Source organism: Nyctereutes procyonoides, unplaced genomic scaffold, assembly GCF_905146905.1.
Source record: "Nyctereutes procyonoides isolate TBG_1078 unplaced genomic scaffold, NYPRO_anot_genome, whole genome shotgun sequence".
NCBI classification, from domain to species: domain Eukaryota; kingdom Metazoa; phylum Chordata; class Mammalia; order Carnivora; family Canidae; genus Nyctereutes; species Nyctereutes procyonoides.
In genome coordinates, this window is record NW_026575147.1 from 9,297,233 (window position 1) to 9,312,266 (window position 15,034).

Below are 15,034 nucleotides of genomic sequence, written 5' to 3' on the forward strand. Positions count from 1 at the left end.
AAAGCCTCTGACTTTGAAGATTTGTATCCCAGAATTTCTCATACTGCATGCGATAGGTATTTTCATTATCCTCTTTTCCACATGAACATGTGGAACTGGACCCTAAGCAGGTGCTCTAGTTCAACCAGTCCCCTGGTCTGTGTCTAGTTAGCTCAGTCAAGTAGCTACTTTTTGTCTGAGGAATGGCTCATGTAACAGATACAGAAGTTCTTGCTGAAAGGCTGCTCTTGTGGAATTGTCCACCAGGATACACCGTGAAGGCTCACATGGACTAAAATTGGAGCCAGACAACTGGTGAGGCATAAAAGAACAAGCAGGGGCAGGCATGGGAATCCAGCTACTCTGATAGTTTTCGTTGGCAAGCAGATTCTAAGGAGGACATTGCCAGCAGAAGTGCCATCATTATAAGTACTGCTACCTTCAGAAAATGTGACCCTGTTGTCCCCTCTGTCCCTTTCCCATTTCAGTTTTCAACATGGTTTGTTAAAAAACTAGGCTCCTTTTGCTATCTCATATCTCATTTATTCTTCCCCACACTAGAGTTCTGGCTTCTGCTGCCACCATACCGTTAAAGTTCTGGCTAAAGAAACCAGTGACACTCACTCTTTTAAAGGTCTTCAGTAGCCTTTTTAACTTTAAAGTTTTCATTTTTATTTAAAGAACACATGAGTAGTTTAAAATTCAAATAGTTCTACTGAGAGTACAGTAGAAAGGAATAGGTCCCCCCCAATCCTACCCCTGGCTATCACTCTCCAAAAGCAAACCCTTTCTTTCTTTCTTTCTTTCTTTCTTTCTTTCTTTCTTTCTTTCTTTCTTTCTTTCTTTCATCATCTTTCTACTATCAGGGGGGAGGGGGAGGGAGAGAGGGAGAAAGGGCATCTTAAGCAGACTCCATGCCAAGCTCCAAGCCCTATGGTGGAGCTTGATCTCACAACTCGAAATCAAGAGTTGGACATATGACTGAGCCACCCAGGTTCCCATAATACTAAATATTTTTGCACTATCTTCTAGTATTTGTCTCCCATGTTTAAATACTATGTTTATTTTGCCATTCGATGATTTTCCCATTTGTGATATTACCAACACTGCTGTAACATCTCTCTTCATATGGTTAGGATAGACACATCCTTTTTTGTTTGAAATCTCTTCTGGAGCCCTCTAGGTTGCCTCCAGGTTGGGTGCTGTGTTAGTGTGCTAGGGCTGCCTTAAAGCACCAGACTGGGCAGTTTAAACAAGAGAAATTTATGTTCTCTAGAGTCCTGGAGGCTAGACGTCTGAGCTCAAGGTGTCGGCTGGGTTGGTGTCTTCTGTGTTTATAGATGGCCATCTTCTCCCTTTGTCCTTATGTGGTCTTCCATCTGTGACTCTGTCCAGATTTCCTCTTACAAGGACACCAGTTATATTGGATTAGTGCCCACCCTTATGACCTTTAAACATATCACCTCTTTCAAGACCCTGTCTCCAGATATAATCCCATTCTGAGGTCCTGGGGGTTAGGGTGACTTTAACATGAATTTGTCTGGGGTCAGGAGCGGCACAGCTCGGCCCATGACAGGGACCTTAATTGTTCTCTATGCCTGGGGAGTAGCTGTTGCCCTGGGATTTCTCTTCACTGTCACCCTGGTCATTTCTTATATTCCTCGTCTGTTTCCTGGATCCCATAGCTGGCTGCTTTCATGGTATACTTCCCGGGTTGGTGGAGTATATCCTTCCTTAGCTTTCCAAGGTATAAATTTTTCAAGACTTTTGCATTTGTGAAATGGGTATACTTTATTCTTTAATTCCACTGATAATTTGCTAGGTTACAGACTTGTAGGTAGGTACTTTCAAATGCATTTATTCATTGTTTTCCATATTTTGTTGTTGCTCTTGAACCCTGTGGTATTATGATTCTTGGGCTTTTGTTTGGGACCTGTAATTTTTCTCTCCAAAAAAGCTTTAGGATCTTCTTTATCTAAAATGTCTAGAAATTTCATGATATGTTTAAAAGTGTGTTTTTGTTGTTGTTGTTGTTGTTTTTTAATGCTGTATACTTAGCCCTTTCATCCTGGCAAGTTGTGTACATCAGTCCTGAGAAATTTTGTTCTTTACATTTCAGGAACCTCTATTAGTTGAATATGGGATTTTTTAAAAGATTTTATTTATTCATGAGAGACACAGAGAGAGAGAGAGAGAGAGAGAGGCAAAGACAGGCAGAGGGAGAAGCACGATCCATGCTGGCAGCCCGATGTGGGACTTGATCCCGGGACTCCAGGACCACGCCCTGGGCCGAAGGCAGGTGCTAAACCGCTGAGCCACCCAGGGATCCCATTATTGGATATTTTTTTGAAATGTACTTTTAAGTTGATTATATATTTTTCTCTTATTTTCCATTTTTAACCCTTTTGGCCTTTCTTTTTTTAAAATCAGGAGAACTTGGGATGCCTAGGTGGCTCAGCAGTTGAGTGTCTGCCTTTGGCTCAGGGCATGATCTCAGAGTCCTGGGATTGAGTCCCACATCAGGCTCCCTGCATAGAGCCTACTTCTCTCTCTGTGTCTCTGCTTCTCTCTTTCTCCATGTGTCTCATGAGTAAATAAATACTTAAAAAAAAAAAATAAAATCAGGAGAATGTCCCTTCAATATATTATTTTTTTCAAGTACTTTTTTTTTTTTTAAGATTTTATTTATTCATGAGAGACAGAGAGAGAGAAGAGAGAGGCAGAGACACAGAGGAGAAGCCGGCCCCAGGCAGGAAGCCTGATGTGGGACTTGATCCCGGGACTCCAGGATCATGCCCTGGGCCGAAGGCAGGTGCCAAACCGCTGAGCCACCCAGGGGTCCCCAACTTTTTTTTTTTTTTTTAATGAATGTATTCTCTTTTTTCTCTCCAAAGTTACCAGTATTTTTAGGTTTCTTCTGTTTCCTGCATCAACTATTTTCCTTTTGTTTGTTGATGCCTGTCTCTCTTAGAGGTATTCTTGAAATATCTGGTGACTTTTGCCCATCTTTTATTTTCTTTTTTTTTTCCTATCTTTTCATACTTAAGATTGAGGCCCTCAAAACTGATGGAAGCTCTGGTGGTCTCATGGCGATTTGTAATAATGTTGTCAGGCAGTTTGCTTTTTGTTAACTTTCCCTTTGCTGCAGTTTTATTTTTCCCCATTCTGACAGTTGCCATCTTTGATAATTTTATTGCACTCTCTCTCATCTACCATTTGATCTCTCTCTTCATTGTCTTGTGAGTTTTTAATCTGTAAAAATTCCTTTATTGGCAGTTTGGGTAGGAAGTATAGATAGAGATATGAGTTCAGTCCAGCCAGTGGAATGAGTCTCTGGTGCCAATAAAGTTGGGTTTGGGATTTATTCTGAGTCCGACATGCTTGACCATTACATGTTGTGTCCCAGAAGTGAAGGCCGTCGAGTGTCCTCACTGATGATTTGATCTTGCAGTATCAGCCACAAACACTCCCACTGTGGAGGGAGGCCCTATGTAGGAACCTGTATGAACCACCTTTCTTTTTCTTTTCTTTTTTTTTAAAGATTTTATTTGTTTATTCATGAGAGACACACACAGAGAGAGAGACAGAGACACAGGCAGAGGGAGAAGCAGGCTCCATGCAGGGAGCCTGACGTGGGACTCGATCCTGGGTCTCCAGGATCACACCCTGGGCTGAAAGCAGCGCTAAACTGCTGAGCCACCCGGGCTACCCATGAACTACCTTTCTAATGGAATTCTAACAACTACCCCAGAATTATGTCCCGACTTAGAAATTTTGGATGGCTTCTGGCCTTCAGAGCCCACTTCCAACTCCTTGTCGGGCCTTCTGTGATCTGACTCCGAGCTGACTTTTCAAAGCCTCTGCTCTACTTTACTCCATTCTACAGTGTGCAGGCCATTCCTGGAGTATCTTGTGTCACATTTACGCCACCATGTCTTTGTCTTCCAGCTTTTTCCCTTGGCTCTGATGGTGCTGCAGTCTCTGAACAAATCACTCCCATTCTGGAAGCCCATCTCAGTAAAGCCTTCTCTCCCAGCTCTACCCCCTAATGAATCATTCCTTTTCCTACAGGGTACCTTGTGTCACTACTTAGCATTTATTTCATCTATATCTCCTTTTACACGAAACACAGATTCCAAGCACAGTCACTGATTCCCTCAATGCCCTCTTCCTTACAAAGGTGCCATCTGCCACCTGGCCCATATTCCCATTTTCAGCCTTGCCCAGCAAACCTTACTGCATTCCCCAAACTGACTGAAGCCCAAGTTATTTTCTTTTTAAGATTTTATTTATTCATTTATGATAGAGAGGCAGAATTTCAGGGTCATGAGATCGAGCCCTGTGTGTTAAGCTCAATGCTGGGCATGGAGCCTGCTTAAGATTCTCTCTCCCTCTCCTTCTACCCCTCCCCACCTCCATCTCCAAAAAAATAAATAAATAGAAGTTTGATATATAATTAACATGATACACTGTTTTTTTTATTACTATTTTTAAAAAAGATTTATTTATTTATTCATTCATTCATTCATTCATTCATGATAGAGAGAGAGAGGCAGGGACACAGGCAGAGGGAGGATCAGGTTCCACACCGGGAGCCCGACCCGAGACTTGATCCCGGGACTCCAGGACCGCGCCCTGGGCCAAAGGCAGGTGCCAAACCACTGAGCCACCCAGGGATCCCCTACACTGTGTTTTTAAATGTACAGTTTGATACTTGACATGTATATAATCATGAAACCACTGCCACAATTAAGACAGAACATATCTATTACCCCCAAAGTTTCCTTGTGTTGTTTTGTAATTCCCTTTTCCACCTGAGGCCCCCTACCTAAGCAATCACTGATCTGCTTTATATAAGCAGAATCATAAAATATGTACTGTTTTTATGTCCGGCTTTTTAAATTCAGGATGATTATTTTGAGATTCATCCATGTTACTGTATGCCACAATAGTTGGTTCCTTTTATTGCCAACTTGTAGTCCATTGTATGTATATACAGTTTGTATATCCATTCACTTGAACATTTCAGTTGTTTCCAGCTTTGGGGGGTTACAAATAAGCTGCTAAAAACTGAGCCACTTAAAAAAAAAGTCTATTTTTAATCAACTTTATTGATGCATAATTTATAGTCTATAAAATATAAAGTGCGTAGTTAGATGAATTTTGACAAAGTCACACTCCTTTTGTAATTAACACCACATCAAGATCTAGAACGCTGGCTTCATGACAAAGATTTGCTTGGGGTCCTTTCCAGTACTTGTCTCCCACTCCATTTCCAACAACCACTCTTTTGCTTTCCAGTCCCTGTAAAATAAAATTTTAATTCCTAGAGTTTTGTAGAAAAGGGATCATACAGTAATATATTAAATTCTAGTTCTTGCACTTTTTTTTGCTATGTTTTTAGATTCATGTTGCAAATACAGTTGCAAGTATCAATAACATTACTTTTTTGTATGAATTTACTACAATTTGTTTATCCATTGACTGTTGTTGGGCATTGGTTGTTTCCCATTTTTTTCTATTAAGAGAAAGGTTGCTGTGAACATTCATGAACAGGCTTTTGTGCATGTTTTCATTTCTCCTGGATAAATGCCAAGGAATGAAATTGCTGAGTAGAGTAAATACACATTTGATTTTTAAAGAAATTGCTAAACTTTTCTATAGTTCTACTATTTTTAAAAATTCAGGCCAGCAATACCAGTTGTGTTTGACAACACTTATACTACTAGTTTTTAAAAGTCTAGTTATGTGGGTGTGTAGTTAGCAGCTCATTGCGTTTTAAATTTGCACTTATGCTGTCAAACATCTCGTGTTTATTGGCTTGATTCATCTATCTTTTGTAAAGTGTTCAAATGTGACACCCATTTTTTTGATACCCATTCTTAATTAGATTGTTTTTACTGAGTTACAGGCATTTTTTTTGCTTTCATTTTTTTAAATAATAAATTTATTTTTTATTGGTGTTCAATTAGCCAACATGCAGAACAGGCATTCTTTATATAGTGTGGATGGATACCAGTCTTTGGTCAGAGTATCTTTTTCACTTATATATTCCCACTGTGTTCGAGCCCACGGTTCTCTTTGCTATCCCTTGAATAGGCGAAGGCCTTGGGTGTCTCAGAGCCTGTGAACTCTTTGCTGCCTTCAAGGCCGTTCTCCCAGATACACAGCTTGCTTCCAGACCTCCTCCAGTTACTGTTCTAAGGGCCCTTTCAGGTGAGATCTTAACCATCCTATTTGAATAGTAATCCCCAGGGCCAGGCATTCCTCCCTTTCCTTGCTTTTCTCCATACTACACATTCTCCCAACAACTTACTTATATTTGTTATTTACCTGTGTAAATTACCTGTTTTCCCGTGTAAGGAGAAATACTGACCAGGATGAGCCCCGGCCATAACATGGAAAATAATTCTTTCCGGCCTATTTAGGGGGTTACGTCCTCTCCTGGAGGCTGATACACTTAGGGATGACAGATTTCTGAGCCTGCTAGATGCAGGGCGAGACTGCTTTCATCAGCGTCCTGTCCCCTATCTCTTGAGTACTGGAGGCAAATCGGGTCCAGTCGAGGAGGTCGTCCCCAAATGACCGCACCGAGTGCAAGAAGGGAACCAGTCCCGCCGGCCCCGAAGAGGACTGTAGCGGAGACGTCATCCTGGCCAACGCTGCTCTTTGCCTCGGAGGAAACCGACGTGGGAGACAAGGAGACCTCAGCGTCCCCGTCGCCGGAAGTGAAGGACGGGCCCCGGCTTCCGGAAAGCGAGAGCTGTTTCCGAGGGGAAGGTCTTCCGGACGGACCCGGGGCGCGCGCGCTGTGGGTCCCGGCGGGCCTGGCCGGAGGGGGCTAGGGGCGGGGACGCCGCTCGGCGGGGACGGCCGCCCCCCTCGCTGACGTCCCGAAAGGACCGAGGAGCGCTACTAAGAGGGACCTGGGCCCGGGTCACGCAGGTAAATGGATTCTTCGCGGCGGGCTGAAGGGAAAGAGGAAGGAGTCGGAGTTCTCCCGGTCGGCGGGCAGAGCCTTGAAGCTGGGGAGGCCGCAGCGCGGGCGCGGGACGCATGCGCCTGCGAGCGGAGGAGGGAGAGGCTTCCCCGGCGGAGGGTCTGAGGGCTTTAGACCTCGAGCGGCGGAAGGACCCGCTGTGGTTTCTGTGGAGAGAGAGGCTCGCTGCTCCTGCCGCGGGCGCGTGGGACGGGGGGCGCCCCGCTGTGGGAGAGCGCGGCTGCCGCCCGGCTGGACGCGCTGGGTATTGGCGGGAAGCGGGCGGGGCGGGGCGCGGCGGGGCGCGGCGGATACCTGAGAGGTCGCGTCGTCGGCGCTCTGGGGTAGCTGTTGGGGTGGAGCGAGAGGCAGGCGCCCAGCGGCGATTCCGAGTTATATTTTGACTTTTGCTAGGGGTCCTTTTTTCCTTAGTGTAAACCCATAAACGGCGAACAGGTGTTTTCCATGATTATACGTATTCCTATATTGTGTGGTCACTGTAGAAGATTCAGAAGCCACATTTTTTCCCATTTTTTTAAGAAGATAAAAATTAATGATCCTACCACCCAAGATGGCCATAATTTGGTCTGTTTCATGTTTTTGATTTCCGTGTGCATCTTTTTTTTGTGTAATTGGGAGTATATTCGTTTTATGTTTCGGTATCTTCTTTTTTTTTCCCCCTGCTGGACATGACCATGCCAATAAAGACTGAATTACCGTGTGCCAGGACATTATTCACATATACTGTTTTTTTCCCAACAAAAAGTCATGTAATTCTCCCAAGTCAGAGATAACTCTTTGGTGTAGTTTCCTTTCAGTAATTTTTATACACTTTTTGGAGAAGCCCACTATTTATGCTACATTTTATGTTTTGTTTTTCACTCAGATGTTTTTACTCAATGTCCTTTAAAAAAATTATTCATTCATTCATTCATTCATTCATGAGAGACACAGACACAGGCAGAGGGAGAAGCAGGCTCCATGCAGGGAGCCTGACATGGGACTCAGTCCGGGGTTTCCAGGATCACGCCCTGGGCCAAAGGTGGGGCTGAGCCGCTGAACCACCCGGGCTGCCCAGTTACGTAGTTTGTTTTCAATTTTTTGCTATTAAGATGATGAGAAGGACATCTAATTACATAAATTTTCAGGTTTTTAAATTATTCCTGGAAAACAGTCCTAGAAATGGAGCCTACCAAGTAAAAGGATAAAATGAATTTATCATTATAAATCCTCACCAAAATATCTAAGACTGAAATTGTTTTAAAAGTCAGATTTTTGCAATACTTAGTTTTTCGAGAATATGGTTGTCTTTCTAGTTAGTCAAGTTCTTGTCATCTGTTTCTTTAGGTCTTTGTCCTTATTAATCTAAGAAAGGGCTAGTACTGATTTTTTAGTAATTATACCCTCTCTGCTTAAATGTCATGTGTAAAATGAGTATCTTTGAATCAAGTGTCATCCTTTCTTCAATAAAATCATTTTCTTAATATTTGTGTCTAGGTTCTGCTTAAAATATACATAAAATGGTAAGACCAGAAAGCTAAAAAGGCTAAGCTGGAGTGAGGTTTCATTAATACCATAAGTAACCTGTGTTCTAAAAAATTCCTAACATTCTGCTTCTACTTGTCTGTTAGAGAAGTTGCCCCTCAGCCATGCATCAGATCCTGTCTGTACAAGCAGGAGACCTGTACAGCCTTGATTCTTTCTGAGGAATGGAAAAGGAAGCTAGAAACAACTCAGCGAGGTAGGAAGACAACATCTCATGAGAATGCCAGATATGCTTTCTGGGATGGATTCTTCTAGTTTAATAGTTTTGTCATTATTAAAATAATTTTTATTTGTTAGCAAGGATATTTTTTAGAGAATTATAATGTTAACTTTTAAACAAATGAAGTCTTTTGGTCTTTTTGGTTTTATGCAAATAGAATCCTGCCTGTCTATGAAATGCAGTTAACACATCAGCTGGACCTATTTCCTGAATGCAGGGTGACCCTTCTATTATTTAAAGATGTAAAAAATGCTGGAGATTTGAGAAAAAAGGCCATGGAAGGTGCTATTGATGGTTCATTAATAAACCCTAAGGTGGTAAGTACAAGTGAGAATAGAGGAACTATAATGAGGCATTTAAGAATATGTTAATTTTTAGGTTAGCCTAAAATTGTCATCTTTGGGTAAAGTTTCTTGTCCAAGTTGTGGAGTCAGACTAGGCCAGCCTTGAATTTAACATTCAGTAGAAGCCAAAGTGCCAGGACCTTCCTCAGGAGATATGAAAGGTTGTGGTCTGGCTCTGGTGTAACAACAATGCCTGGATCTTCATCTTCTCATCTGAACTAGAAAAATTTCTGGACAGGATTCAAAGGGGCACCTGCACCCCAATGTTTATAGCAGCAGTCAAAATGTGGGAAGAGATGAGATGTCCATACACAGATAAGGGAGATGTGGTATATACACAATAGAATATTACTCAGCCATCAAAAAGAATGAAATCTTTCTTGCCATTTGTAGCAATGTGGGTGGAACTAGAGGGTATTATGTTAAGTGAAACAATTCTGTCAAAGACAAATACCATATGATTTCATTCATACATGTAATTTAAAAAACAAAACATGAACATAGGGGAAGGGAAGGAAAAATAAAATAGGATGAACATAGAGAGGAAGCCAACTGAACTTCCTCTAGGAACTCTAGGAAACAAACTGAAGGTTGCTGGAGGGAGGTGGGTAGGGAATAGGCTAGATGGGTGCTGGGCATTAAGGAGGGCACTTGATGTAATGAGCACTGGGTGTTATATGCAACGATGAATCACTAAGTTCTACCCCTGAAACTAATAATGCAGTATATGTAAACAAAATTGAATATTAAAAGTAAATAAAGAATTTAAAAAGATGTTAGTTTAAAAAAAAAAGAAAAAAGAAAAAAAAAAAGATCTCTTCACAAGAGGCATGCATTGTGGTTAGGAGCACACACTGGGGAATCATGGCAGCAGGATTTAATCCCAGCTCTGCTACTTAGGACTTGGAGCAAATGATGGCTGACCTTTAGAGAATGCTTATTACTCTGTTCCTGCCATTGTTCTTTTTTTTTTTTTAATTTTTTATTTATTTATGATAGTCACACACACAGAGAGAGAGAGAGAGAGAGAGAGGCAGAGACACAGGCAGAGGGAGAAGCAGGCTCCATGCACCGGGAGCCCGACGTGGGATTCGATCCCGGGTCTCCAGGATCGCGCCCTGGGCCAAAGGCAGGCGCCAAACCGCTGCGCCACCCAGGGATCCCCCTGCCATTGTTCTAAGTGCCTTCTCTATACCAACTCATTCAATTTTCACAACAACCTTGTGAAGTAACTACTATGACTATCTGCATCTAACAGATGAAATTAAGCAATTTGCCCAAGTCCCCTTGGTGATAAATGACAGAGCTAGGATTTAAGCCCATACAGTCTTTGCTTTGGTTTCCTCATCTACTGCACATGGATAATAATACTGATTTCATAGGATAGTTTTAAGAATTAAAATAATACACGTAAAATATTTAGAATATGGCTTTTCCCATGATATTAGTCCTCAATAAATGTTATTTAAAACTTTTTTTACTATTTGTCTTGCAGCTTTAAAATTCTATTTTTCCGAACACCCAGTAATTTTGAAAACATAGTCCATAGAAATTGTGATGACTAAAACAGCCTGACATTGGAGTTACCAAAAGATAAGACATGTATCTCCAGGATGCTTCAGATTCTCCATGTGTAATTCTTTTTGTTCTCTTTGGTAGATTGTCGATCCATTTCAGATACTTGTTGCAGCAAACAAAGCAGTTCATCTCTACAAACTAGGAAAAATGAAGACAAGAACTCTATCAACTGAAATTATTTTCAACCTTTCCCCAAATAACAATGTAATTAATATGTATTTCATTTTATTTCTGTTAGCTTTGTCATGATAATGGGTGTTCCCTAGTGTTGGGTTGGAGGCTAAACTCCTATAAGCCTTTTGTTGGTAACAAACCAAAATAATCGTTAAGAGAGTTCTGGACAGAGTTGAGATTTAGCACTGCCTCCTGCTAGACAAATAAGCTTTGCAGTCTTCTCACATTTGAGTAAACAAAAGCTTAACTACATTAAATGAGGATAGTTTTATCTGTCTTTCTTACCATATAATAGGGTCAGGAAGATCCCTCTAAATAATACAGACATTTAAATGGTAAAACAGTAAGCATGGATATTTGTGTGTTATCGTGCACATCTTTTACTCTCTCTATAAACTTCTTGAGGATAGAATCCATGTCTTTTCCATAGCCAGAGCTTGCCAGTTACCTGGAACAGCCCTTACCACGTCACTCACATACCCGGAGCACAGAGTTCAAGGTTTGAGATACTGATAGTAACCAGTTACTGAGCTGAAGACAGCCCATCTATGGCACATAAAAAATACCTGAAGTTTTGCTGATGAAACTTTAGTATTACTGCTACTATTAACACAACCAGATTCTAATGTCATCAATTGAATAAACATCAGTTGGACTTGTTCCTCTTTTGGCTACAGTTCCAGGGAGAAACAAATACGCTCCTGAGGAAGGCCAGGAAACAAGACAGAAATCCAAATGCTCTAAGATAAATAGTATAGTGGGAATAATCATTCAAACCTAGGGAAACAGCAAAGAAGCAACCCATGTAAGAGGGTGCAGCGAGGAGTGCCGTGTGCACTGGACAGCGAAGGATGAGGGGACTCCTGGCAGAGGACAGAGTTTGAGAACAGGAAAAAAGTGTGAAAGGATGGGACCCCCACACGGTCCAGGCTGGCTAGAAGGTAGGCATGCATGACTGGAGGGTCACCAGGGACTAGAGGGAGTGGGTGTTTGTGTGCCATGCCAAGAAGTGGGCTTGACTGCACAGGAAGGAGGTGCAGCTGTGAGCAGAGAGTGGTCTAGAGGCAGAGCTGGCAGCTGGTGGAAGAGCTGTTGAACAGAAACACTGTAGGTGGAGAGAACCATTAGGATATGTAGAATAAGAACCTGACCAGAGAGGGAGGAGGCCGATGGGGAGATATCTCAAACACAGAAACTACTGATTTTTTGTCTTTTTTTTTTTCCCTTAGATTTCAGAAGCTTTAAAAAAATTTGGTATCTCAGCAAAAGACACTTCAGTTCTAATTGTTTACATTGAAGAGGGAGAAAAACAGATAAATCAAGAAGACCTAATATCTCAGGTAGAAGGTCATCAAGTTTCTCTGAAAAACCTTCCTGACCTAACAAATATTACAGAAGTCAAAAAGGTTTGTAAATCTATTTTTAGAAAAAGTGTGCTAGGTGAATAATACTGATTCTGTTTGCTTACTGATCACAGTGCTTGTTTTTTTTTTTTTAACTTTTAAGAAAGGTTAATATAATTAAGAATTACTTGAAAAATAATTATAGAAGCTAAGAATTAGATGGAGGTTTATTTAAAATATAGTTAGAAATTTAGTTGATAAGGGGCACCTGGGTGGCTCAACTGAGCGTTTGCCTTCGGCTTAGGTCATAATCCCAGGGTCCTGGGATCTAGCCCCACATCTGGCTCCCTGCTCAGTGAGGAGCCTGCTTTTCCCTCTCTTTCTGCTGTTCTCCCTGCTTGTACTCTCTCACTTGCTCTCTCTCAAATAAATAAAATCCTAAAATAAAAAAAAAAAAGTTGATGAAAGCATTCTCTAAGGATAAATGCATTCTGTATTTTACACTCCAAATGCACTGCATAGGCTTGATCTTTAATGTCTAGATGTACACTTTTAAAATTGGTACAATTTGGTTTCTGTGTTTAGAGGGTTATAACCATAACTGCAATTTAAAGGGAACTTTTGACATAAGTGATGAATTGCCATCTACTCTGGCATATTTTAATCACGTTCTTGACTTGTGATTTCATACCATTATCCCAGTAGTTAAATAAAAAATAATTTAACTCATACATGTTTGTATAATGAAAATGAGTAGTACATGAATATATTAGTATGCTAATATATTATGTATAATTAATATATTAATATATAATTAATATATCATGTGATTATTATATAATTTTATATAATATATTCTATATATTATGTATTATATGATATATAATTAATATATATTAATATATAATGTATAATGCTAATATATTAATATGATTTGTCTTCTATTTTTACAGATATATAAACTATCTTCACAAGAAGAAAGTATTGGAACGTTATTGGATGGCATCATTTGTAGAATGTCAACAAAAGATGTTTTGTGAAATGACAGAAATATTAGATATTGTCAGCATTTCTTTTTAAAAAGTGGAGTTTTCTTTCTTGATTATAAAATGTATATATGTTCAATCGTAGAAAATACAATGGTACAACAAAGGGAAAAAAAGCCATGCCTAATCTTCTCTCTTAATATTTTAAAAGATAGCCACTGTTGCTATTATGTGTTCTCGTCTTCTGATCTGTTTCTATTCAAATATATTTCATCTTTATAAAATTGGAATAATTGGGTGTTTCCTAGGTTCTTGCCTCAGTGATTTTATATTCATCAGCTCATATCCCTGCCCTTACTTCTGGCTGTTCCAGCATTTCCCTTCTAAGCCTCCCAGTTCCAAGGGTTTTACATACAAGAACTTATTTGTTATAACCTTACGAGGTAAATACTAGTATTACCACTGTTTTACACACAAGGCAACTAAAAAATTACACAAATAAGTAACTTGCTCAAGGTCATACAGCTAATATAAAGCCATGTTTTAGAAATGGTTTGGGTTTTCTTTTCCTACTTTATCTTCTATTTTGATTGCAGCAGTTAAGACAGCCTTGGTCAGGGGTCAGCAAACTTTTCTATGAAGAGCCAGATAGTAAATATTTCCAGCTTTGCAGGCCATAAGCTCAACTCTTGCTGTCATAGTGCAGAGGCATCCACAGGTCATAAATGATGCGTATACCTGTGTTTTCGGTGAAACTCAATTGACAAAAAGAAGTAGTGGGCAGGATTTGACCTGAGGTCCATACTTTGTGGACTTCTGGGTTAGGTTAGGCTTCGATTAAAGTCCCTAAGGCTCACTGGTTTCACAGGACAAAAGTTTGTGTCATGCATAGTCTGCATAGCCCGCATGAAGCAGTAAACACACAGGGCAGTGACTCAAGAACTTTATCTCCAAAGCTAGTCACGTGGTCCTGCCAACCTCACAAAGGACAGAAGTGTGATCCTGCCACGTGCCAGAAAGCAGGGAGGTGGGAAATACTTAGTGATTTCTATCATGATCATAAATAATAAAGCACATAAGTACATTTCTTGCAGGTAGTGTGCTTAATATTTTATACACATTACCTCACTTAGTCCTTACTACAATCCCAAGAGATTTTTACTAGCAAGGAACTAGATCTAGTCTCTGAAGTCTATTTCAAAAAATTTCAAACCTACAAGACAACAGTACAATAAAAGTCCACATACCTTTCATGTGAATTCACTATGTGTTAACATTTTCCTAAACTAGTTTGCTTGCCTCTGGCTCTCCTGTCTGTACTCAGGTGTACACACAACTTTTGCTGACTGATTTGAAAGTAAGTTGCAGACCTGGCACTTCAGCCTATACAGTGTTTAGTTATCATACCTCATATCCTTTAAAGTAAACCTCTTAAGAATAATGACATTTTTTGAGGAGCACCCTTGATGTCTCTCAGAATCCCACACTATTTGGATTTGTTGATGATTTAAGTCAGCTTAAATATTTTTGGGAGTAAGAGTAGGTAAGTTTTGTGTCCTTGCCATTGTGTGTCATCAGGAGGCACATGAGGGCTGGCCCGTCACTGCTGATACAGAGTTTAATCAGCTGCTTAAGGTGGTGCCTCGCCCAGACCTGCCCATTCAGAGGCATCTCTTCCCCTGATGCAGTGTTTCAGCTACCCCAGGCTACAAGTCTGGCCCTGTGTTCCTAACATCTCCAGCATACTACTCCTCCTGTGCCATCACTCACATTCTTTTTATTGACGTGTAAAATGTCACATATGTACTTATTCTCCTATTTTTACACATTTATGTTGCCTTCAATGTTTCACTTTTGCAAATAAATCTTTGTACATGTTTCCCTTT

At 40.6% G+C, this 15,034-nt stretch overlaps 1 protein-coding gene and 1 long non-coding RNA gene across 3 annotated transcripts; one reads left to right on the forward strand and one right to left on the reverse strand.

Moving 5' to 3' along the window:
* Positions 1-5,070: 5,070 nt before the first annotated feature.
* Positions 5,071-6,609, reverse strand: LOC129501452 (uncharacterized). Its single transcript, XR_008662737.1, has 2 exons — positions 6,313-6,609; positions 5,071-5,283 (listed from the first exon to the last, which is right to left on the reverse strand). It is a non-coding gene; the product is annotated as an uncharacterized LOC129501452 (long non-coding RNA).
* Positions 6,610-6,784: 175 nt separating this feature from the next.
* On the forward strand, positions 6,785-15,034 carry TPRKB (TP53RK binding protein). 2 transcript variants are annotated; one of them, XM_055312601.1, is made up of 6 exons: positions 6,785-6,924; positions 8,590-8,699; positions 8,941-9,040; positions 10,727-10,849; positions 12,049-12,225; positions 13,116-15,034. In XM_055312601.1, exons 2-6 carry the CDS (start codon positions 8,668-8,670, stop codon positions 13,200-13,202), a joined length of 519 nt encoding a protein of 172 aa, XP_055168576.1. In that variant the 5' UTR covers positions 6,785-6,924; positions 8,590-8,667; the 3' UTR covers positions 13,203-15,034. The 2 variants fall into 2 exon arrangements, with proteins under 2 accessions (XP_055168576.1, XP_055168575.1); XM_055312600.1 differs by having other exon boundaries at positions 6,795-6,924; positions 8,592-8,699; positions 8,881-9,040.

Coding starts and splice junctions, on each gene's coding strand:
- TPRKB (XM_055312600.1), top strand. CDS start 8,668: ATGGAAAAGGAAGCTAGAAACAACTCAGCGAG. Junction 8,700..8,880: donor GCTAGAAACAACTCAGCGAG/GTAGGAAGACAA, acceptor TTATGCAAATAG/AATCCTGCCTGTCTATGAAA. Junction 9,041..10,726: donor CATTAATAAACCCTAAGGTG/GTAAGTACAAGT, acceptor TCTCTTTGGTAG/ATTGTCGATCCATTTCAGAT.